Genomic DNA, 26,632 nt, shown 5'->3' with positions numbered 1-26,632 from the left:
ATGCAACATGTTCCATGCAGCAAGAATGAATTATCCCTTATCTTATTTTACACCACTAGGGATAAGATCACTTGATGGACCAAATAACAAATGCATGCCATTTAGTAGTATGCCAGGAAATAGCACAGCATTTATTTTTTTTCCCCACCAATTCACAGCCACTGAATATGTGATTTATATGTTTGATATAAGTTTGATATAAATATATGTTTGATATAAGTGTTTATATGTTTGATATAAGTTCAAAAATTTAAGAAAGTGCTTTGCTGATTTTCTTGATATGATCTGTCAGTTGATAGTCTCTGTGTGGGAAGTTTCATGTAAGTTCCAATGTAGCTTTGATATCTCCAGGAAAAAAGCTGCAAACAATTTGTTTCTGTCAATATAGTTGTGTCTGTGAAGAAGGAAAGAAACACAATGAAGTCTTGTCAGGCTGTCCTGCTCTTAAAATTAGGAGTGTAGTCCAGTGAAGTTCCATGAGTCTTCAGAGGAATTTGCAATATTGGTAAGCCCTGAAAATTACCCAGTGCACAGAAGTGCTGGACATCTTTTAATTTGATATTCCTCTGGATTTACTTCAGAAAACTTTTTCCAGGTTTACATACCCAAATTGGTATTATCTGTAGCCAGGAGCACTGAGGCTTTAATGAGGGGAGACAAAAAGTAATTTGAGAATTATTGTAGGATTCTCCTCTTTCCCGAGTTCAGCATGAGTTGACTCAGAGCCTGCACAAATGTTCAGGCAACACACTGAATAGTGGTTTACCATGGTGCCTCCAACAATAAACAACAGTGAGGAATTTAAGCTATATTTTATATAATTATGCTAGTTTATGTCCCTGGATGATAAATGAATCTTTATAGCCATTTATACTGAAAACCACCAAAATCCTCACATAACCGTATCTGTGACTGGCACACTTCAAAACAGATGCTGTGATAGAAGAGTGCCCATCCACACCATCATCTTTCACACCAGAGGCAAATTTCATTGCTATAGAAATGAAAATTGCCAGTGCAATGAATTTAAAGACTGAGTAGACACCCAGTGAAAAGTGTATAATGGTATGGATTAGTCTGGGAATTTTGCTTGCTTGCTTAGCACAGGAACGAGTGAGCTGGAGATAGTAGCTTTGAGCTGCCCAATGCACAGCAAAGCTTCCCATCTGGGCATGCTCATTCATGGGCACCAAGGGACTTCAATTCTCCCCCTTCTCTAATAGCAGCAAAAGAAAATGAAAGAAACCTGCTTATTTTCTCGTTCTGGGAATGCTCCCCGTCATCAGCCGCTCCAATTGGAAGCATCGTCACAATTTTCTGCGCCACAGTCTGAAACATTCTGGCAACAGGAATTGTTGAACCATCACAGATGAAATCTGGATCTTCTCCAAAAACTGAAATACATGGGGAAAATTAATTAATAAATAGGTGTAATCCAGGTGCTTATTTCTGCTATCATAGATCTAAGCAAAGAGCTGATACTAAGAGCTTCTGAGTAGAAATGGGTTTGAGTGTGTAGCCAATTGATGTCACAAATCAGCTCTACTCTATAAACCTCTGATTTCTTATCAATACAAAAATAAATAAATGAGATCTTTTGGCTACTTCTGTAAAGCATATCAAAATTTAACTAGGTATAGAAGATGTTGATGAGTTATTCTGTCAGAATCAATGAGGTTTATAAGAGTAAGAGGCTGCAGCACTAAATTGGGAAATCTGTTTTGCCCTATTGTTGAGCACGATGCCCCTGAACACTTACAGACACACTAAGAATTGGGGGGGAAAAAAAGGATCACACCTGTTTTTATTGCCCTTCTTGCTGCTTTATGTAGTAGATCATTACTTTCAGTTTGTTTGGATTGTTCCTCTTGGAAAAGACACCCTCCAAGTGTTCCACCACCTGTAGGGAAAATATTTCTAAAAAGCTTTCATCTTGCAACTTCAAGCTTATACCCACATTCCTCCTTCTCTTGGAAAGAAATAAGTGCTAAAAAATTCCATTTACTACAAGTCTAGGTTTGTAAGGTAATAAGAGAGACTTAGTTTACACAGTAGTGGCCAAAGAAAAGATTTGTGTCTTACCTGTTCTTTCACAACCAAAAGGTCCATGTGGGGAACCTGATGGATTGAGAATTTGCTAATTACTTTTGCTGGAATGATTGTGTTAATGCCTGGTTCATGGAAAGCTCCTTCAATCCCATGAATAGAGAGAGAGGGGTAACACCACAGGTGTAGGAGTATTTCTTCCTTTAAAAAAAATAATTCAAAATATAAGAGATTGATATAAACAAGCCACAATTTATATAAACAAGTTTTTGATCTTAAAATTTGTATTTGGAGACCTGTATTTTAGAGGTATTTGATTTTTTATTTAAACCCATGCACGTGTATTTTCATTTTAAAAAAATACTACTACTTTCAGTCATAGAAAGATTTGGATAGTAACGGTTTCTCATGAAAAATAATAAAAATAGAATATTGTTTTTAAAATCTTCAAAGTAAAATTTCCTAGTGCAAGGTAGTATCAGAACTTTTGATCTGACTGCCTCTTTATCCTGAATTTGTCACTGGAAAAACCATGAAGTAAGATACATCCCAGATGATACCAGTGAAGAAATTCTACTAATGAACACTGAAAAGCACATAGGAATTATAATTTTCAGTAACCAAGTTTTTCTGGCGAAAATGCAGAGGAGAAACAAAATATGATTATTATTCTCAAGAAAATAGGAGAAATATATAAATTATAAACTGGTCTTCATGCAGAACCTCAGAGTGCTGCTGCTTTCCTTCAGTTTTATGAGACTAGACCTTTATCTATACATAAAACTAGCATAAATTCATCCTCATCAAAACTCAGATAGTATAGTTACATTATACTTTTGTATTACTGATTCTAACAATCTAGCTTTAGGTAATCTGAAAGCTTTTTCACAGAAATAAAAGCATCCATGTTAGCAGAACCTACACCACAATAATTATGTTTGTGATAAAAAAATAATCAACTCCTTTCTCCTAGCTGCCATTCTTGTGCAGAGAAATATTTCCAAGCCAGACCTTACCTGCTGGTTTTTTATTTAGGATATAATTTTTAATTGCTGGTAAGGAGAGGCTTGTAGCTTTGGATGCTTTTTATGGCACGCTTGGCAGACATCAAAATCTATTAAATAAAAAAAAACCCAAAACATATCTGCCTAAGACTGCCTCCCATTTTTTCAGAGCTGAATACAACTTTTTTCCTACTATGTAACCTAAATGTAGGCATTTTAATGCATGTTTTATTTGGCTGATTATGCTTGGGGAGGGGGGGGGGGGGGAGTAGGCAAGGAAGAGAGACACTGTTAGTTTTGCATCATTGTTTTTAATTGATTGTTCATATTTCTGATCACTTTCCCCGGATGCAATGCCTTACATTTTCAGCAGACTAGTTTTATTTACCTCTTATTTCTCAGTGCTCCTTTATTTTATTTTGAGCTTTCCATTGACTGAAAATTCCTTTCAGTTTGGCTTTATATATAAATGCTACAAATAGATGATTTAAATTCCTTCTGCTGAGTATTCATGCAGATTTTACATTACCTTGGTGCCATAGAGGAATTTTTTCACAGCACAGTTATTTCTGTGTTCCTCTAGATCAAATTCAATCAATTCATATAACTTCCTTTCCTCCTCTGTCAGGGCAGCAACACTGTCGTAGATTCCAGGGATCTGAATACGACCTGTGGAATCCACAAGGCTGTCTGCAAAATAGGATTCAGAAATAGGGAACCTATTTCTTCCCCTTGGCAATCATAATACCTTCTCCCTTCTATCTAGCTCTTGACCAAATTAGGAACAACTCTTTGCATATGTCAAGTTGCTTCCCCTAACTTATGTTTGCATATTTATTAAGAAAATCATTGAGCTGCTGTTTGTATGTAGTGTGTGATGTGTCAACCCAGCTTCTGACATGAAAACATCATCCTACTGGGATACAAAGCAGCATTAGAAAGTCAGGTTTTGCTATGTGTGCATGCATTAAAGTTGCCTGTAATCCTTAAATGTTCTTAACTGATGTGTGACTGACATCATGTCTAAAGTCCTGGCCTTACTGGGACATTCCCTTCCTCAGCTGCCGCCACCATAGCTGTGTTGAGGTTTGGAAATCTGGGGATGTTGCTTCAATGAGACTTACCTTACAAGAGTTAAACGTGGCCCTGCCCTTCATTAGGCCGATATGGGCAGCTCCCCCCAGCTGCTCCTGGGCAGTGATTGTGCAGCACTATCAGCTCCAGCAGCGGCTCATGAATGATGCCTCCAAAAGTTCCAGGGTGAAGGTCCTTGCTGCCACACCCAACCTGTACCAAAACCACTGGTTACTTGTAAACACTCACTACCTTACTCTTCTGTGAGTTTTTGTTTTCCACAGTGACTGGTGGTACCATTTTTTAAAAATAAGATTACAAATAAACAGTATTTTTTTTTCTGACCCTTAAATGGAAAACATAATGTCAGGAGCAATCTGCTTTGGCAGAGAAGATGGAGCTCTGTTGTCAGCCACCAAGAGAGAGAAATTCAGCTGTCTGTAGTGCTCACAGATTTGAGAGCAAGGGTCCTCCTCCACTCCATCTTTTGCTTCAGTAAGATTAAAGACATCATACATTAAACGTTTGCATATTATTACTGTTTCTAACACTGGAGAATAAATTCTTCAAGTTGTCTACCCTTTTTATTTAATGCAAAATCTTCTTTTAAAAAGGCAAAAAATAATCTTGTTTGATATTAAGAATATATGTCCAATCTTAATTCAAGATTGCAACAAATAAAAATTTATAGCTCTCTTGAATAACAAGTCGTTAGAATAGAGGCATTTGAGTTATTAAATGGGCTATTTTTCCAGACACATTTTCATACTTGAGTTTATCATAAAATATTTTCCTGCAAAGAACTTGTTTATTCTTCTCAAAACCTCATTACAGCTAACTGTCTACTAGCAGGGAGAGATCATTTTTGATGTTTTAATAGCATCATTTTTCTTAGCCAAGACTTAGAAGAATTGAATCAAGACTGCCAAGGCTCTTTCAGTTTAAAAAAAATTCATTCTTTTTCAGACATAAAGGTTAATGCAGATTTTTCTTTAGTTCTCAAGTTCTTTAATCTTCTCTCTGAATTCCTTTTATGCTTGCTTCATCAGGAAGCATTTCAGATGAGAAATTTCTGCTCTTTATTTCACAGTAGCTCACATTACCAGCTAAATTTAGCATGTTGGCTACAGTGGACTTTTATTTACACCTGCCAGTGTTTACAAAAATTGTGTGTGGCTTTTAAACATAGAGATCCAACCAAACTGAGTCCCTTTAGGCTGATTTATTGTACTAAGCAGTATCTTCTGCAGCAGAATTATGGTTTTAGATAGAGTTGGAGAGGCAGGTGTAGGGATTGGTGTCCACAAGAACAGAGTTGATGTGCAGAGGGGAGGATGAGAAGAGACTGGCAGAGTGGCAGGAGAGTAATGAGATAGGAAAGGGATCAAGGGAAGAAATGATTGAAGAGAAGTTAATGGAAGTAAATAAGGCTAATGGAACTGAAATGAGGAGGTAAATCTGCAGAAGCCAAAATAGATGCAGAAGAAAGCTCTGTACTTGTAAATATTAAGCTTTCCTTCAGTCTTTCTCTGCATGCATATGTGAGTATACCTACATCATTGCTGTCTGTCGAGAATCTGTTGGAGTGTCCTTTACCTCCACAAGGAAGCAGGCGTTTCCCCCACTCCCATAGGTAAGGGCAGGCTGAGCCACAGGTTGTCTGAAATTACAATATAATCAAAATCAGAGAAAAAACCCTGTTTTTCTTCATCAAGTAGCTTCTCTAACTCCAAGGATCCTGCTTCTTCCATGCCTTCAATTACAAACTTAAATTCACTGGCATATCCTACATAAAAGTTAGAAAAGTTTGAGTAAGAAACAAGCATTTAATTTTTTTTTCCAAAAAGCTTTAAAATTAAGAGCAGACTGGCTTGCTGTACAAATTGTGTTAGGATAAGAAAGATGATGGATGAGTGCATAGGATATTTAACTTGCTACATTAGAGAAGCCAGTGACAGACACATATAGGTTCCCAGAAAAACTTGTTCTTTTCCTCATGTTTTTATCTACTTTTCATTATTAAAGGGCAATATGATGTCTTTTTTTCTTCTTTGTGCTTTCAGAAAACTTGCTGAAATATCTCATTAAACGGGCGTTCTGTCAGTGCTATTCAATAATCTAATTGCTTTGGAAATTCTAACTGTCTAATAGCAATTGCATTTCCACAGAAAATTTCCTGCCTCATACATTCCACTGTTACTGCCCATGTGGGAGCCACTGGCTGTGGTTTTCCCAATGTTGTCTATCAACAGACTTACATGGTGATAAAGAATGTTGCCAGTGACTCTACTCTTATTTATCTTTTTAACACTCCTATTTATCTTTTTAACACTCCTAAATTTGCAAGCCTGCTGGTTGATAATGATGCATTTCCAAGAGTAATTAGGAGATCTTCTATTATGGAATAGTGGGAGTTAAAAATGCTGACACATCCCATAGAGGACATAAATTTCAACTTAGTTTCCTGTTGCAATTCATTTTCTCATTAGAGGTTTTAAGATCTTTTCTCTTTTGATTTGATGCTCAGATTAAAGAAAAGAATGAATATGTAAAATAAAATGAACTTGCGTCATGGATGGGTTCACTGATGGATAATCAGCTGGCCACAGAAATTTTAGAAACAAACTGTTAATGAATATTGTTTGATGGTCTGTGCTGTTTTCTAGAAAAAGGCTTCAAATGACAAAAATTCCTTTCTGCTTGTTTGTTAAAATGTCAAGATAGCTATTAATGATTTGAAAAAACTAGAAAGATGTCAAACCCATAACCATGTCCACTTACAACAACTACTCTTTAGGCAAATAATGTGAGTTTTCTAGGGTTTAAGAGAGACCAAGGTCAATTCAGTACTATGGATGCAAGAAAAACATGTTTTCCAAAAGGCTGTAAGGGGACTTTAAAAAAATCAAGACTTAATGCTCAGTTTGTGCCATAATGTCATACAAGAGACAGAAAACTGTTTTTCATCACACTAACAGGATATGTAATGCAAATTCAGCTTAAAGGATGATAGTTAACCCAGTTACAAGCCTAAAATATATTTTTGGTTTACCTTTACTTTGGGGGTAAGACTACTCCAAAATTCTTAAATTATTTGGAGATGGCTATGTTGGTCATTGTAGTAATTTAGGGGCAAATGTCTGACCTCAGAAATCTGTCAGATTCTGAGTGATTGGTTGCATTCACAAAATTTGAATTTGGTGAATGCACCCATTCAAAGTATTTACTTTGATAAATCTGATCTGTTGGTGACATAACAGCCCATTCTGGATGAACATTTTAAGATGCTTATTCTCTTCACACAGATACATAAATTGCAGGTATCTTGTAGGCAGAGAAAACCAAAGATCAGTAGAATGTATCAGCAAATATGAGTCTTCATCAGCATTCTGTAATGTCTATTATTTTATCATTTTAAAAGTTCTCAAGAGAGCAGAACAATTATCAGAGCTGTGTAATGTATGTAATACATATTGAATGCTTCCTGTGGGTTTTTCTCTGCAGGGCAATGGTAGCAAGACTGTATTTACATTGCAGACAGACTGTTCGAAACAGAAATGCTCAAAGACAAACTCTTACTCAAGTGGGACTAGTGTCCTAAGTGCTGCATCAGAAATAGTTAATATTTCAAATTGTATATAGTCTGTCTGTTGGGACAGAGAGGTATGATCTTACTCAGGAATGTAAATACATCTCTCCAGAGATGTAATAAAAAATAACAACAAATAATACTAAATAGCAAAAATTAGCAATAATAATAAAGAAGTCATCATTGATACCTACTAATTTCACAGCTCTAAATGTTTCCACTGTATTTATCCAGGCTAGGACTGGTCCCTTATTGTCTGTTACTCCACACCCATAGAGGTTTCCTTAAAACGAAAAGAGGAAAGTTTTTAAGAAACCTTTGAATTTTCCCTCATCACTTCAATATAACTGTCAAATTTGAGTTGCACAGAAGCTTTAGTGATGGAGCAAGAAAGCATCAAAAGTGTCAGGATTTCACTGGCTCATTTTAAATAAGGTGATGAGTATTCAGGTGCTTCCCAATGGACTGGTACACTTTTTCCCCCCCTTTCCTTCCTTTTATATACATAATTTTGGGGTTTCTGCTACATGACAATTTTTGAGCTTCACTTTTCTTCTCAGGAACTGTTTGTTCATACCAGATATGCCTGAAGGGTTTGTACAATATGCAGCTTCTGGACATATCATTCAGACCAGGTAACAAGCGGCAAAAACCCTACAGATAAATGCCATGGCAGAAATATGAAGGTACAAGTCTAAGCATTTAATTTCTTTTTCAAGTGCACATCATGTACAGTTATCACTGTACATGAACTGAACTCTGTGCCTGTGTATAAACATGTGTAGCAATCCCCACTGGGTATACACTGGAATAAGGTAGAAGAATTATGCCAGTAAAGATGCTGGGAATTGATCCCAGATAATGAGAAAGGGCAACTAAGTTGTTATAACCTGAGAATCAGGATTTCTGAGGTCCTTCTTACCTGCTGGCCCTCTATCCATTGTTTTTGTTCCTTCAGTCAGCTAGCTGTGCTGGAAGGATAATTACATTAAGACGTCCTCACATTCTTCCACCACAAATGCTAATATTTACACACCAAATATTAGGCAGTCACTGATGGATCTCACTAGTCACAGAACAGTCATCAAAGCTGAAAGCTGCTGGACGTGTCCCAAAGATTTCCACAGAAATCCTCATGCTTTGGTTAAGTAGACAGGAACCCTTCTCCCACTCAGAACCTCAGTCATGTATTCAAATAATGGTACAAAACTTATGAGAAGATCGATTTCAGTCAGTGTGTAGGGGTCAGTGTTCCAGCCAACTTCCTTGGCAGGCTGCGCATCCACATGACTGTAGAAACATACAGTGTGGATCCTTCCCCAGTTCTCCAAGAATCACAGAAGGCAGTGGGAGGACTTAGCCATCAGGCAGCTGTGGAGAAAGGGTAGAAAAAGGCAACTAAGGAAAACCAAACCTTCTGAAACTTACAAATGTGCAAAAAAATCTGGAATTCTCAGGATTGAAAATACTTATACACTCAATTTACTTTGATTTGATTAGGTGCACAAATCTGAGTGAATCCAGTTCTAACCTATTCAAAGAAATTAAGATCTTTTGCCTCAACTGTTTATTTCCTGCTGGACTTTGTAGAAGTCTTCAAACATTTTATTGTCATAAATGCCCTCCTCACTTCCCAGCACTGTAGAAGACAGAGGTAACCTTGTGCTTTGGAGTCTGTTGGGACACTGAAATAGTCAAAAGCTGCACAAATTAATATGGGGTTTTATTTCACCACAGACAGAGGGCAGGAGGCCTGTAAGTTCAAAGATAGAATCTGAGAAAACTTGTTGCTGGCAGGAGGCAGCAGCTATGTCAGACTGTCTTAAAAACAGGTTAAGGCTAATCCTCTAATGTGTCTCTGTGCAGAACAGAGCTCCACATGGCCCAATTGCATTCTCTGCAACTGTCAAATGACACAAACTGAAATATTGAAGTGTTGCTGTACTTCAGGGTCCTTGTGCTAAGAGTCAGAATCCTCACCAAAAGCAGCAGAGAAAAGAACAGAGAATCACTATTACTGAGCTTTTGAATTCCTGTTAGATTAGGAATGTAACAGCCCAGGGCAGGAAAGAGCCCATGGCTACAGTAAGGTAAGTTAATTAGAGACTAAGGTTTTTCAGAGATTAATTCTTCCCTATTGCTTTCCAACAATGAAAGAAAAAATAGTTTGGATCTTTTGTCAAAAGCTCTGAAAACCAAAGATGATGCTTTAGGTAGCTAACTCTTTCTATCTGACAGCACTGTCCTTGTAAGAGCAACCTCCCTCATTAAGTTCAGTGACAAATGATGCATTACTTTTCATGCTTCATTAGAGACAAAAATTTTAAAATGAGCCCCAGTAAAAAACCTCAGTCCTTTTACTTTTGCAAACTTCTTCCCTCCAGTTAAAAGCATCAAACTCCCTTCTCTGCACAGAACAAAAATTTGCATTTGGATTGCCTGTGGTTCCCAGTTTGCATTCAGTTCTCAGACCTGATTTCAGCAGGTATCATGCAGGCACAGGACTATTGATAAATTTGTCACTAGCTTTCAAAAAAATAACAATATGTTATAACATACATGAACACTAAATGCAATAGGTAGACCTATGGGTAGATATGAGGTTTTAAGTCCAAGATAAGCACCTGCTGTGACCCCAGGTTTACCAAATTAACAGTGGCTCCCAGTGTTGCAAGTCTGTCTGCTGCCAGTGCCATTATTTACATTACTTATTTCCTCAGATGTGGTTGAACAGAATTGCTTTCCACAGCCACCCATTTCTTCAGACCTTGCACAGGAAGAAATGTGCAATTAGGTGATCCAGAGCATTGTTGTCCTCAGTCCTTGTACCAGAAATCTCATACTAGAAGATGATTTCCTCTCTGTATCATCACAGCATTATCACAGATGCTCTAAGCTTTCAGGATAGAGAAGAATCGCTTAGGTGTCTCCCCAGGGTTGAGATTCCTGATCTTCTAAACAGGGAGGGTGCTCACATTTAGGCATTCACATTGTCAATCCTGGATCTAAAATCCAGTGGAAGAGGAGGTAGACTAGATGCTGACTAGTTTGCATTATAGAAATTACATTATGTACAACTTACCTTGGTAAGTTCATGAGGATTCAGAAGTGCTCATGGATTCAAAGCATAACTGATACTGAAATTTATGTTTCTGTCTTTTTCACAGAGCTAACAAAAATGAAAGCACAAACCAGCATGGGACCAAGATTCCTCTCCTGGTAAAGATCAAACCTACAAACATCCGTTCTGAAGCACAGAGAGTGAGCATCCTATCTGGTTAGCATGCCCCATGCAAGTGCATTTTGGCCTAGTGAAGCCTCTAGCTGAACACACTCAAAGGATGCTCACAACCCTCTCTTTTGTGAAAGTCCATGTAAGTTCCTCCTTCATCCCACGGGTCCCCATCAGTCTGTCCTCTTACAACCTTGCTGTGTGTTGTGCATATTGCACTCCTGATGCCAGACCTGAAACTCTGCTCATTACCTTTGTGACAGGTACTCCTGCCAGAGGAGCCCAGGCCTCTGGGGCACCATTATTTCACTGCAATATAGCTCCTACCTTGATGAAATCACTTTGATGTGCATCAATGTGCTTGAAGATCTCCATCTCCAGTGTTGAAGAGGATGAGGAGGACATTACTGCCTTAGAGAGCAGCACAGGGCTGAAATGGATGCTATGTGAAATTTAAGGATAAAATTCAACATAACAGACATCCTGCAATATACATTTTTTTTTTAGCACTAGAAAACAGAGACATTCACAATGTGCTGAACTTATTTAAGTCTCATTTAATCTCCTCAAGCCAGGAGAAAGTATACTCATTTTATCACATAAAAACTTCAATTGATTCATAGTCAAGTTGCTTGAAGAAAAATTGAAAAAAATAACCAAAGAGTGAATATCTTTAGTGTCAGCTTTATAAATAACTTGGGGGCAACATTTTCTAAAGAAACATTTTTACATCCGTTTTTCAGTACACAAGCATCAAATTGTATGTTCTGGGAAGACAACCCTGGGGCAAGACTTGCAGACACCAACAGCCATGGGGACTCATCTTTCTTTTTCTTCATTTTCAGAATCATAGAATATCCTGAAATGGAAGTGATCCACACAGACCTTTGAGTCCAGGTTCTGGGCCTGCACAGCACAATTCCAAGAATGCCACCATGTGCCTGAGAGCATTGTCCTCAACTCTGTCAGTCTTCATGCTGTGACCACTTCCCTGGGGAGCCTTTTCCAGTGCCCAGCCACTCTCTGGGTGAAGAACCTTTTCCTGATATCCTGCCTAAACCTCTCCTGACAACTTCAGGCCATTCCCTCAGCTCCTGTCACTGCTGACCACAGCAAAGAGATCAGTGCCCGCCCCTCCTCTCCCCCTCATGAGGAAGTTCTAACTGCAATGAGGTTTCCCTTCAGTCTCTTCTCCAGGCTGAACAGACCAAGTGCCCTCAGCTGCTCCTCATACAGCTTCTCCTCAAGGCCCTTCACCATCTTCACAGTCCTCCTTTGAACACTCTCTAATGGTTTTATATCTTTCTTAAATTGTGGCACCCAAAACTTCCCCCAGCACTCGAGGTGAGGCCGCTCCGATCGTGATGCTGCACCCCAGGACATGATTTTCCCCCGAGACTGCCAGAAGAAGGCAGAAAAATGGATTCACTGACAGACATTCCATATTTTACATGAATAAGGGAAAACAAGCCTGACACTGGGGAGTATTCGAAAACAAATAGCTTTTGTGGTTGATTAAGAGCAGTGACTACTGAAACACTTGATAAGTGCAGAATTCATTTACTACCTGCAAACCTCTCTGCCATCTTTTTTTTTCTTTTGACAAGATAAGGTTTTAAAGTGTGTTTTTCTTATTCCTCCAGTTTTCCTTTCATGTTTGCTTGAAGCTGCTGCTGTAGTGTCTTGAATTGGTATTAGCAGAGTAATCCTTGGATGACTAAATACTTGGCTGGGCTAAATTCAGAGCAGCTGCTGTATCAGGCTGTGATAGGATGGACCTCAAGGTCAAAACCCAATGCTCCTCTGAAGATATTCCATAATGGTAACAAAAGGTATAGTTGCAGATCTATTCATAACTCCTTAACTTTGATGCATTGCGTAGATGATAGGCTATGGTAATATTAATATTTTCAATTATGTTTCTCTGACAGAGAAGGAAGATTGAAAACTCAAGCATGATGAACAAGATGAGGCAAACATTGTTCACTTTGGCTGGAGAGCCTGGCTGTATGAAGGATGGGCCCCATTTTCTAACCTTCCCACAGAAGCAAGGTTACAAGGTTTGCTTCACTTCCTGAAGCTTTGAAAAGGACTCTCACAGTAGATACAGTTCCCAGTGTCCAGTTCCTGGCATCTCTTAGCACTGGAAACACTGGTATTGAAAGAGACCAAATGCTGACTTTGCAGGGGGGTGAAGCTGCAAAGCACTGTTTTGGAGAAGACTTGTTAACCAAGCCAAGAAAATCCAAATTTGGAGGTGGTTTTTAGTATGGAGAGATTAAATTTAGCCATATTATTTAAATATATAAATATTTTAAAATATTAAACCCCAACCTTGAGTGATGGTCAAAGTACTATTTTCTTCTTACATTGTTTTCTCCATAAAACAATAAACCCTACCTCCAAGAGGTGGATCTAATCAACAATGCCCTTCAAATACATTCATCACTGCAGCAGCAATTTGTCCTAAAGCAAAAGTGATTATTACAGACATTTTTGAAGTAAGCATGGAAAAAATCTGGACATGTTAGATGAGATAAAGCCGCTTCTGGGATTTAGCAACAAAGACATGGTAGAGAATGAGGTTTTGATAATTTAGGTTACAGTTGCCTTTGGATTCAGCTTCTGCAGGTAAGGCTTAAGAACAGGAATTTTGCAACAAGCACCCTAGACTTTAAACTACCATTCTGGCTATTTCTTTCAGCCTTGGACTGTGCAAGTGGCTGCAAATATTTGTCAACTGAAGCCCATTTTACAGAGGGCAATAGGAAGTCAGAGTGTGGAGCATGGTCAGGAGGACTTCCCAGGCTGCACAGGACAGAGGAGAGAAGACCATGAGCTGGACCCTGAGTTTCCTGGCATGGACAAGACACTGGCACTTGCTGAGGTGGTGCCTGGGCAGATACAGGAGGGCATCTGAGCCAAGACATTGCAGATCACATTCAAAAGGGGCTCAGGGTTCTTGGAGATGATCAGCATTAGGTAAAAGCTGAGCAGAGAGGATATACATTGTTTTCTTCTCTTTTTGTCACAGTGCACTTTTGGGGGACTGGGCAATGGCTCTGCTTGTGCCGTGTTGCTCAGTCTCACTGTAGCCAACAGTGTGTCCCAAGAGAGCAAAGTTTACCTTCAGGCTGGTGCTTTTGACTAATAAAGTATATTCCACCTGGGAGATGGGTCTCACAGAGGGGAGCTGGTTCCCACGTGAGCCTAGGAGAGGATGGGACCATAATGGGTGTGTTTGTGAGGGGCTCTAGAAAAGTGCAAGGCACTGCACCCCCAGAAGAAAGTGATAGGAATAGGAATGGTAGAGGAAGCATTAATCTGAAAGTGAGATGAAACCTAGTTTTGCCATGGTTAAGACATCCCAGGATTTCAATCAGCTGTTCATCTACAGAGACATCAGGGCCATTATCTTCCTTTACCATGAAGCTGGCTGGATGCCTCAGTTTGACATTTATTTCACTGATTTTTCTACCTTGTAATTTCCAAACCTCAATTTGGAAAACATTTACAACAAGGCCACTGAATGCACCCCTCCATTTAACCTTACTGGAGAAAACTAGACAGGCTTCTCAGGTTCACTTATGTAAAAAATAGATCTTTTGGTTATGCCATGCTTGAACAAGATCATAGCAGAGGCTGGAACACAGCTGCTAGAGGCACCAAGCTCATACAATGGGTTTAAATATCAGTGGCTCCATTACATATGATTTCCTCTCCCTCTAATCAAATCTTTGATATTGCTGTATTCTATGCATTTTCATTCTAAAAAAATTAGTATATATATATATAAAAGTCACCTTATGGTCACTTGAATAAATGCATGACTTGAATAAATACGTACCTTTTAATGTCAGAAGCACAAAAAGACGGTGTGCTTTTACAGAGGATGTGTGCTGCGGTGCTGACATCTTTCTCTTTTTGTCTCAGTTACGTGCAAATGACCTGGAAAGAGGCAGACAAGAGACATAGGTCTTTGTCATGTCTCATTAGCATTTAACTGTAAGAAAATGAAACAAGGAAGCTAAAATGCTGTGAAAGAAAAAAAAACAACCAACGAACCAAGCAAAATATCCTAGGGAAATTTGGAATTATTCTGTGATATTTTTGAAACAGACCAAACTTCAAGAAAAGATCATAGAATATCACAAAAATACTCTCATTAAAGTAAGGAAGAGTGGCAAAGATTGGAAAATGAATGTAAGGAGATAGAAAGTAGCAGAGTGCACAAAATATAAATAATTCAAACAAGAAATTAGGTAAAGCTATGTTTTCCTGTAGTAGAAGGAGGGAGGGACGGGAGTAGCTGGTGGAACTTCACACTAATGTACTACTAATACACAAAGTGTTGTTCAGGAGCATTTGGATAGCAACTGGAAGAGCTCATGTCAAAAAAAGAGTCAGTTTAATAAAGCTGTAGAAAGATTTCAGGCAAGGCTAAAATATCTCAGTGTCATGAGGAGGGGAAAAATTATTTGAAAGAATGATACATTCAGGGGGGGATATCAAACAAAGACTTCAGTGTTTAATGTCAAGTGTATTTTATTTGATGCCATTTAAAGGAGCAGTTGCTGCTCTATTGAAAAATGTAGTATGCCTATTTTTAGAAATAATGCATGGCAGTCAGTTGTGCTCTTTCTCTTCCTTTGTTCCTTAGTAGTAAGAACATTTTGTCTCACTTCCTCTCATGTCGTTAAGCACTGTTAAAAGAAAACTTAGTGTTTTTCTTTGGTGATTTAACGAGAAATCCAAGTTGATTCTTCAACTAGGATGATTCTTTGATAAAATATCAACTAAACTTACAAACATTTGAGAAGTAGCTACTGAACATTCTTTGAAGACCTCCTTGTCTCTCCTGAAGTATGTACTTCATGCACTTCCCTCTCTGCGACACAGCATTTCAGGTGGGTGCAGGGAGGAGGGTGCCAATGAAAACTGAACACTGGGTTGCAAACACCCCAGAGAAAAACAGTCAGAACTCATCTGGTTTGCAAATAACAAAGTATATTTGATATTAAAGGCGATAAAGATGTTTATGGCAGTTGGAACTAATTTACCTAATCAATGGTGGACTCCATTGAAAGGAACATTCTCTCTAAGCAAGGAAGGCAACTGAGAGAATAGGTTTATTTTTTAACTTCCTTTAACAATACTCATTGATAAGTAGCATACCTTTGCTAGAAGCAGGCAATCAAGCCACAGTCACCTCTCCAGCTGAGTGAGGTCCTTGGAGGAGGATGACAACTTTTGGCATGGCAGTTCTTAAGCCCAGCCCTGACCCCATGCAGCCGCTGTTGTCATGAGGACCAGCAGCTGCAGAGATCCAGACACCTGCAGGGGAGCAAATGCCAGCTCACAGCACCTGACTGCATTTGAAGATTACTAAATAAGTAGCATCCAAATCAAAGGACTGTGTAACAGCAATGAAAATATCTGGTGGGAAGCATAGGCAAGGTCTGCATTTGCAGGCAGGTGACACTGCAACACCCAGTGCTATTTCCAGCAGTCAAAGTGCTGCAGTATCAATTGCCCGAATGCTGTTTTGGAGAACAGCAATGACCAGCCCGACCTATGCTCAAGCTAAGTCTTTAGTGAAAAAGGTGAGATGCTGTTTATCAGTTCTGTTTTTCTGTAATACAGATGATATTTTAAAAGAATGTCCTTATCTCTAGGTGCTCTTAGCAGCTGCCTTTGTTGCTGATGATTGGAGCCTGAACTGGAAAGGTCTCTTCTTTCACCTGCAGAACATTTTATCTCAATTTTAATCTCAATTTTAATGATAAGTTCTGCAGTTAATAAAGAGATAATTTTAAGTTAAAGATTAATTTTGGGTTTAGATGCTCACTTCTCCCTCTCTATCATACCATAATCAAATCAGGATAGCCAAAATGATAATACATCAAGTCATGAGAAATTTTCCTATCTCCTTTTTCCTCCTGGAATTCCAATATCCCAACAGAAAGCCCAGTGCCAGAAAGCACTTTAATATTGCTGATGTTGCTGCTTTACAGTAGTATGTTGGAGGACTGAGAGAAAAGAGGTGGATTTTGCTTTGTCTTGAAAAGTGGAAAAAAAAGGGATACATTTCTGTTCACGCAAAGCCCCTCTCCCAGGAAGTAGTATTGCCCTTTGTGCCCAGTGAGGAGGAGTAATTCACTATTTACCTAAGAAAATTTTCTGCTGATTGGTTTGCAATCAGATAAATGTGGGTATAAAAATATTCTTCCTGGAAAGACAGCTCTGCTGGCTGTTGCTCTTTTCATGGCAAAAATGTTCATAGGAAAGAACTGTGGGATATGAAGTGTTTGTACTTAGATGTGGATAGCCTCAGCATCTTCTTGCTGCCACATTTTTCACAGCAGAAAGGAGAACTGCAGAACATGTAGTAGATTTAAGGTGCTTGTGTCTGCATACAAAATTCTACCCTTAAAGTCCTCTGCCCATTTTGAAAGAACCTCTATTGACATGGTCAAATTCAGTAATAAGCATAATAAGGGTTGTCCAGGTCCTGTCTCAGAGCCTTACAAAGACCTTTCATCTTTTTAAGTACTTGTTCTTCACTTGATTAATGTGCAAAACCTCATTTGCAAATGAAATGCAAAATTTTGGGGGGAATTCAATGGTTGTTTTAGTTTATTTAAAATAATTTTATTTTTACATTAATCCTGCCTTCATTTATCTTAGTTTTAAGTGTTTCACACTGGAGTTATTCCTGAGTTAGAATAGTACAAGTCACATTAAAAATAGATCTATTGTATCTAGTTGATCCATTCAACTATTTGTCTATTTATCACATAATACTACTGAGGAACTGTACTACCATGGGGAAAAAAACCTATTATTACTTTATAGCTTAGTATTTCATTGCTAATTGTCCTTTATTTTATAACCTATAACTTGTAACAAGGTTTAAGGTCCACAATATAAGAGATTTGTTTTGTTATGGTCCTTATTCCATTTATGGGATACCATAAACTTTGCCAACATTGTTTAAAAGGATTTTAAATGTAGGCAGGTTTATCTCTTTAATAAAAACACTCTTTGATGGTAGCTTATTAACTATAAGAAATGAAAGAACCAACTCAAATAGTTCAGTTGAATATTCTCTTTGGGATACAGTAAGTATTTAAGCAGGAGGAAATAGACTGATTAAAGGAAAATAAGAGCAGAACTGAAACAGTAGGATAAAGGTGAAGCATCACTGGCTGTTTCTCTTGCTATTTGAAAATGTAAACAATCTAGGGCAGAGATGGTCACCTACTTTGTGTTTGCACTACTACCTCAGGGCAAAGTGTAGCACCCTGACTTGGTTACAAAGTGATGGTGCTTTCACTTCAGCAGAATTAGCAAGCTTTAATTGTTACCTTAATTAAAAAGGTATTTTAAATAATTACAATCCTAAGTTTGAATGAGTAAATATGTAAGAAATATGCTATTAGGAGCAACATTTCATTGACAGAAAAATGATATGATGGTTTTCAATGCTTCCTGTCACTCTATAAGCAGCTATCTCTAGTTCAAGACAGCTATATTTCATTTCTTAAAAGCCTAGTGCAGAAAAGCCAGAATGTTACTGTCACGTCATTATCAGCGGTGCCTGGTTATTATTGTAGCTTACTGTCATTTCTCAATATACTCCCTTAATATAACTTATTATTGCATCCCAGAAGTGTTTGTGTGGAATGGAGAGGCCCTTTCACACAATTCCTGAAATCTCCCTTTCCCCTACAGATATTTCTACTTCCCTGTGCAGTAGCAGCAGCAAGCCTTTCCACCTCTTGGCTCCTTCCCACTTCACACTGCAGTTAGAAGAGTATTTCCCAGGCACCATCCTTCAAGATAACCACAACTGATGCCAAACCACAACTTAAGCAACATTGTCTACTGTGAGAGCTTGTCAACAGTGGGGTGAGATTGTGCTGGTAGAGAGGAAAAGATCCCCAAGACCCTGACTTAGGGGTTGTTACCTGGATGTCCATAATCACCCCTGGGTATGTCAGTGGAAGGAGATTGACTTAGAAAAGGTCCCCTTACCCAGGCAGGAGATTCTTCACAAGGATAGGTGGCTGCAGACTGTCCTCTGTACAGAGCAATGATGCCCAGCACCTTCCAGAAGCAGGGCCACAAAAATTTGAGGTACTGTGTGAAGGAGGAGCAATAACATGGAGCCCTCTCACCACCTCGTGGCTCATTCAGCAACCTCTCTGTACCCAGAGCTCCAAGCACTCAGGTTTTAAGTGATAAGAGAAACAAACAAGTTCTTGTCCAGTGCCAATTCCAGTACATTGCTCTGAGTCCTGAGATAGCAGACTGTCCTATTTTTCTAAAAGCAACATTGTAAATTCATTTGGTTTAATAATTAAGCAGTTTTTTTTCAGATATTAATCACACTGCAATGATGGCAAGAGGTTATTTCCACCTTGATATTCTTCAGACAGCTTTTCTCAGCCAAGTAGCATAGGTGTTGCTTAGGGAAGATTAATGCCCTCCTTTCAGGTGAGACTTTTATCCAGCTGCTAACTCATAGTCATTTCCAAACAGACAGAGCAGAGACTGGCTTTTTGGGCTCACAGAGTAAAGCTGACACTAGCTGTGCAGCACTTTGTTTATGGAGCTCTTCCAACCGCCTCCTCCCACCTTTCTGTGAGGTCCAGGATTTGGCAGGGTCAGGGCACCAGTCACCGAGGTGGTGATGCACATGGTGTACTTCCAGGCACACATCCAGAGCACCACAAAGTTAACTCAGTTTGCCACTTTGCTGACTTCTGCATCTCAGCTGGGTGTCCCAGGAGTGACAGCCTCCCAAGAAGGGCTTAGGAGTATTTTTCCATTGCAGTCTGCCTGTCATTGAAGTGTATTTGGGAGAAGGCCAAAGCAAGCCAAGGTTCTTCTCTTGAAAAACACAAGCTCTTTTAAGTCTAAATGAAAAAAAAAATAGCTTAAATTAAGCTTTCTTAAGCTTAAATATCTGAAAAATAAATGAACCCACTGTTTATACATATATGACTATATATACACACACTCAAAATAATGTTGCCTCTTGCTAACAGATGTTACGACTGCAAAGCTTTTGTGACTGTGACCTCCTTAAGGAGGAGTGTGAGCTATTTCATAGCACATCTCTGCTGTTGAAGTGCCACTGCCTATAACAAGGGTACAGCACCCTCCTCAGCAGAGGAAATGGCCATTGAACCAGGGCTCTGCACCACTCACACATTGTGCACTTTGTGCCAGCCTTGGGCCTTTCTGTGAAAAATGTAACAGCACCTCAACAAAAACAGATAATTACAAGACTGAAGCATTCAGTTAGACAACTGGTTCATATCTGGACATCTTAATTAAACACCTGCACCCAGGCACTGAGCCTGCTAACAACCGAGGCAGATGCATGACTAGTGGATCAGGATCTTTAACTGAGTTGCTATAAACTTTAATACAACTTCTTTGGAAAGTAGCTTTCTACTCATTCCACTCTTTCCCTACAGACAAGTATTTTTGCTCTCTTTGTTACAGTCTTTTCAAGCAGAGAAGTTTGTCATATATTCAAAGGCTTTTCAACAAAACTATAGCATGTGCTTTGACATGGCTTAAAAGGCAATGATGGCTTTTCATTTTCAATACTATAGAAAGTCAAACATTTAGAACTAATTTTTTTTCTAAAGCTCCTAACTTCTAAGAAAATGAGAATTCTGCAAATCACTGGTTTGGATATAAGCCATTAATCCCACACTGAGTGCCTAAATCCTTATTTAAAATATGAAATTATGGTTGAAATACTTGAGATAGTTCATGAAGATGCATAAAGTTTGTACCCTATCACTCACTGCTCTTCAGAGGGAATTAAGTTTTACTGTGAACTAAAGTAGAGAAAGAGGGACAGTCCCATGGCAATATTTAAAAATGCATTTAAGTCATTAGCTATGAAATGTCAAGTGTACAAACAGCTGTTAAAAGAGCAGTTCCACCATGCGCTCCTATCCTCATGCCTGGAAGCCAGTCTTTGAGCAGAGCACAGCAAGACCATGAAGAAAACCATCTTCTTTGTTGCCACTGAACAAGAAATGACACAGATTCACCAGAAGGCTGGTTTGCACAACAGCAGCTTTAATATGAAAAACTCTCCTCTTCTACAGACAGCTTTGACACACTCTACTTGATTGGGTAATTAACAAAAACATCTTTCTCACAAACAGACCTTGAGAAGAACAGAAAAACAGAGTAGGAAAACACCACCTGCAGGTTGTTGATATTAACAAGTTATCATTGTTTCTCTTCAACTCCTTAAAAAGTCTCCTTCTCACAAGTCCACTGTGAGAAAATGCGTCCCGTTTTCTTGCTCTCTGACCAAGCTGTCATCTCTACATCTTCTCCCTATTTGCAACACTCAAGGTACCTTTCCTACAAGATGGGAAAGCGGAAGGCTGGGGAGGGAATGGTATCTTGGCTACATCTTGCCTGAGTCACGAGACTTCAGGTGCTGCAGATGAACAACACTACCACAGGCTTTAGCTTCAACTATTTTTAGCGAGAGTTTCCTGACCAGGCCCCAAAAATACAAGGTTATCATCACCCACCTTAGAGAGGAGGTGCTGGGCTGTGCACACCATGCTGGGTTGAGCTTTAGGGCAGCACTCTGCTTGCTGCCTTGGCTTGCAGAGCTGGTGACAGCAAGAAACCACATCCAGTGCATTGCTACAGGCACTGCTCCAAGCTCCCCAAACATTCCAAAGGCTCATTCCAAACTGATCATCATCCAAAGCCCTCCCTAGTGCTTTTGGGCAGCCTAAACAAATAACACCAGGTTTTCAAACTCTGACTCTTAATCACAAACCTCACCAGTCTGACACACCCATTGCTTTTGTTTCTCATTCATTTGTGCAACCCCATTATATTCTTTTGACTGTGTCTCCTGTGCTGGACAGTCAATGGTAGAGCTGGATAACCTTTTATCATACAATCATTTAGGCTGGAAAATATATTTAAGTTCAACAGTAAATCTCAGTCTATAACATGCAATTGCATAGAAACTGCCCATAAAGAAACACTTAAAATTAAGACAGAGCATATTTTTTCATTTATTCTCTATATGGAAAACCCACAATACACATGTTCTTTTGTTATGCCCCCTAGTTAGAATAAAAAAAAAAAAAAAATTAGTAGCCAGAAGTCAATATCTTAGATTGCAGAAAAGCACATAGCAACAAAATAACCACAACATATTCTGAGGTCCCCTAATTTCCCATGTGCCTTTCCTCTTTAAGGCTATAGAAGTTAGGATAATTTGTTTTCATCTTAATACCTTCAGGGAAACTGGCTGGGGAAGGATAGTCCCTTAACAAAAAGCTCTCTGAGGAACATACACAACCCCCCACACCAGGAATTCAGTACAGTGGACTGAAGATAATGCCATCATGAAATGAACCCAGTTTCTGTCACATTCAGAGACCTACATATGTGTTTATAATATCAGACTCAGTTTCTCCACTTGCAGCAAGTCTGCTTTTACCTATCTGATCATTCACTACTAGGGTAATGGAAAAATTACTATTGAAAATATTGCTAAAGGCAACACATATGTCCATTGCCAAAGCAGAAATTACATTAAGAAGTCATAGTGAAAGATCTAACTCTGGAATATGACAGATTTAAAGAGTCCAAACCATCCATTTAGTACCTTGTGAGCAATCTCACCTAAATACAACGGTGTCAGAGATGTCAGATCCTTCATCTGTATGCAGCCTTCCCAGCCACAAGTAAACATGTCTTTTATCTACCTAGATTTGATCTATTTTACCTGTGAGGGAGAAAAATGCTCTGTGGAGATATTAGAAAGATAATGCATCTCACACAGTTGAGGCTTTAGGTGAACTCTGGAAGTAAATTGGTGGGGGGGGGGGTGGAAAGAGTGCCTTTTTTTTTTTTTTTTTTTTTCTAATAAAGAGTTTTCAAAGAGCCACATTTCAAGGAAAAAAAAAAAACCAAAAAAAACCAAAAAAAAGCCTGAAGTAGTGTGACTGATTGCTTTTGAATTATCTCAGCATGGTGTAATCTTATCTGAAGTTTTCATTTGTTCCTGTGACTAGTAATTGGACCCTAAACTGAATACCAGATTTAACAGGATCAAGCTCTCAAATTCAGAGCAGTGCAAAAACACAAAGAGAATTTTTGATCTTTAAACTGAAAGATAAATGGATGTTATCCATGTGACACTTCGAGTACTGAAATAAGGGGGTTGGGGAGCAGGCTTTTTGTTATTTGGTGTGTTCCTTTGCTAATAGTAAGATCTAAGTCACTCTTAGCTTCTGCCATCTTGAAAACTCTGAATATTGACACATCTGTGAAAAATGAGTGACAGACCAAGCTTATAAACTTATGCATTATTTGCCAATACATCCATATTTCCTGAAGTAATCAATTCTGCCTAAACACAGACTACAAAAGAGGCTTTTATACCATTTTGCTGTTGGTTAGTTTTGAATTGCAGATTAACTTGATAGGTTTAAAGGACTCAAGATAACATATTAATTTCCATCAAGAGAGATAAGATTATATTTGGAACAGACTGATTGCAATCTGTATTTTTACATTATAATCTTATGCAGAGTGTGTGAAATTAAAATTTACTCTCAGACTCTTATAAAGCAAACAAGTTTCTGAATATTTCACAATTTCAATTCACTATGACCTCTACTTTTAATTTATACTCAAACTTAAAGAACCAGCCTCTCAGCTTCACAGAGCACTCTATCATTTTATCAACCAAATTCTTTCTATTCAGCAATGGAAAATAAAACTAATGGTGTGCCAGAATTATAATTATTTTTGATGAGCACAAATCCTAGTAATTCAAATTCAAAATCATGTATCTAAACTTACAGATTATCAAACACTTCTGGATGCATTAGCCTTATTTCTGTGTTGATGTGTATGAATAAAAGTGTGTGAAAAGACAGCTGTATTACAGACTGCATACTAGTGAAAAAAATACTATTTTCCTACTTGAGCCCCCTTTTTAATTTTTAGTGCTATGTCTAATTATATTCAGAATCCTTCTTCTACATCTGTAATGACTGCTGGCCTATTAGTGGTGGCAGAGAATGCGTTATTAAAACTTTCTTCCACATAAATCAAATTATTGGAAGAATCTAGATGAGCATTTATTACTGAGGTACACTCAGCTCCCTCTAATGAGGTCAGAGAAGCTGAACTTATTTTGCATTTGGAAGAGATAATGCTAATCAGCACAGCCTCAAGGTGACTGCTGTGTCCCAGTAAATCTGTGTCATATTTGCACATAGATAGATGTGGAACTACAGCACATTAAGAGAATGAAATGTATCATCTTAATTATTAATATTTTATGTTGATGACTCAATTACCTGTCATATCCTATAGGAACAATTTCACACAGTGGGAGATATAATACAGCATAGTTTTCTGTTAATTTAATACTAAGTTAATCTAGTGCTCTGATTTTCCATGGGGAAAAAAACCCACACAGATGTGTTTGCTACATTTTCCTCTATTTCTATTTTAAACCAGTCAATGCATGAATTATCATCAGTTAAAAAAAAAAAATTTATTATGCCATTTCTCAAATCCCTTTCTCAAAACTCATGAACTTAAAAAAAATATTTCTGAACTGGTCTTGAGGTATTTAAATTTCCTCTATGAATATCAGACAGTTCCAAGGAAAGCTTCCAAAAATTATATGCAGTTCTACAAGCTCTAAATTCACAGCCAGCCAAATTCTATTTATTATAATTGCCAGATAAGTGCAAAGGAACATTAGCAGACTAGAGACTGGAAGCTAATTAATTCTGGCGCTCTATTCTCCAGGAACATGTATTTATACATTCACTTTTACCTCTCTCATGAAGCCCTTTAGTTCATTTCAGAGGCCCATTCTCTACCTGTGTTTCTCACAAGCCTGTCCACATTCAAGGTATCTTTATTCACAACTATATACTGAAATTCTGTTGCCAGGCAACAGAATTGGTAGCCCTGTGTGCCTTAGCTCCTGATGCAGTCTTCTTCCTTCTTGATTTGTATTCCTGAACCCATCTGCTCAGAATTAAAACTGCCTTAAACTAATCACAAGCAGCACTGCCTCTCCTTGTACAAAAGTTTAGGATATGGTTGGCAACACATTACAGGATATTTTGGAAATATTAACAAGATTCAAAGCTGTGCAGAAATAAATCTTTTGCTTGCTTTGTATTAATTCTCTGTTTGACAACCATTTCCTAAAAATGACACGCAGACTCTACGTATTTTGAATTTCTATTGTATTCTGGCAGCTTTGAACTACAGTCCTGCAGCCAAGTGTTCAACACAATAGAAAAACCGAAAGAGATATGCCTGGAACCATTTCCAGTTCCTTTTTTCTGATGCTTTTAACTTCTGGTATTTCCGCAAATTGAAAAGTTCCAGTGGATTTGCAGATATAGCTGCTCTTCTAGCCAAATTTTCACTGGTTGCTATTAACTCATATAGTAAAGGAGTTAAGGGAGAGGAATTTGGAAACAAAAAGTTACCTTCTCCCACTCTATTTAGTGTTCTTATAATGGTACACCGACTTCCAAAAACTGAAAACTATTGCAGAGGCAACTACAGAGTAAAATTGAAGGTCATTTCCTCCTAGTGGCTCCCATGTTAGAGTTAGAACTACAGTTTTTATACAAAAAGCAGAAGAGACTCAATCCAGTCAAGATGTAACTATCACATTATACATCAAAAGCCTAGTAATATTCCTAGGAAACTTTATGGGTTCTCCTCACAGGATTAGTTCCCCTCATGTGAAAGACTGGGAAAAACAGGAGTTTTTCCTGGGGAAGCAGAAACAACAGCAACAGCAGTGAATATGTGAGGCAGCAAAGGGTAGGTATTCTGTACTCTGCTTGCACTATTAAAAAATCAATCAAAAGAGACATAATTTTTATGTTTAAAAGGTTTCTAATGATGCTTTGCTAAACAGTTGAAAATGAAAGAGAAAGTTGTCAACCTGTTACTAATACAGCAAGATAGTCTAAACCAACACTTTATCAAAGACATATTTATAAATAAATAGATATTTTATAGCATTTCAGTTTTCAAAAGTCTTTTGCAGCCATTGTACTACTTTAACACTTAGTTTAGTTATATTGTTTCTTTCTAGAAGTCTAAGGAAGGGTTTATAGGTGTTCTTGAAATTAAACAGAATCTCAAAATTCTACCTCTGAGCATTTAAAATAGTCCAAGGCAATACAGCATTTTATTCTCAAATTTAACATTGACTCCACTATTCACTGCACCAACTTTAAATCCATTAAGTACTTCAGAAACATTGTATTTAATTTCATCATATATCTTAGCATCTATCTTGGAATTCAGGAATTTGCTACAATTTTGCATATCTTAACAGCTCATATTTACAATTCCATTAATTTACTCTGTCCAAAATAGCAAGGAAACAGCTCTCCAAAGGTTCACCTTTACATGAATACATTTATAATTTTTATGCATGTTTTTAATTGTATTCACACATAGGCAGTAGCAGCAGCCTTCAAAGAACCCTACCTTAAATACTATTCATACACTGCTTATGAGAAAGCTCTTTCAGTACAGACCAGTGGCCTGTCACTGACAACTGTGGGGCACATGTTTTCACAAGCAACAGCCAACACAGAAGCATCTCTAATAATT

At 38.2% G+C, this 26,632-nt stretch overlaps 1 protein-coding gene across 1 annotated transcript; it reads right to left on the bottom strand.

The window, feature by feature from the left end:
* Window positions 1-288: 288 nt before the first annotated feature.
* LOC110470903 (beta-Ala-His dipeptidase) lies at window positions 289-11,350 on the bottom strand. The gene is given in 15 exon segments (XM_077786759.1): window positions 289-394; window positions 1,247-1,394; window positions 1,799-1,843; window positions 1,846-1,900; window positions 2,083-2,247; window positions 3,580-3,746; window positions 4,259-4,337; window positions 5,721-5,770; window positions 5,773-5,895; window positions 5,898-5,910; window positions 7,908-7,997; window positions 8,934-9,021; window positions 9,023-9,084; window positions 10,338-10,484; window positions 11,273-11,350. Coding segments are annotated over 15 exon segments (1,416 nt in total).
* Between the last annotated feature and the right edge of the window lie 15,282 nt (window positions 11,351-26,632).

Source organism: Lonchura striata, chromosome 1 (genome assembly GCF_046129695.1).
Source record: "Lonchura striata isolate bLonStr1 chromosome 1, bLonStr1.mat, whole genome shotgun sequence".
Classification (NCBI taxonomy): domain Eukaryota; kingdom Metazoa; phylum Chordata; class Aves; order Passeriformes; family Estrildidae; genus Lonchura; species Lonchura striata.
The sequence above is the reverse complement of the archived record's forward strand: the minus strand, read 5'-3'. Positions and strand labels throughout refer to the sequence as shown.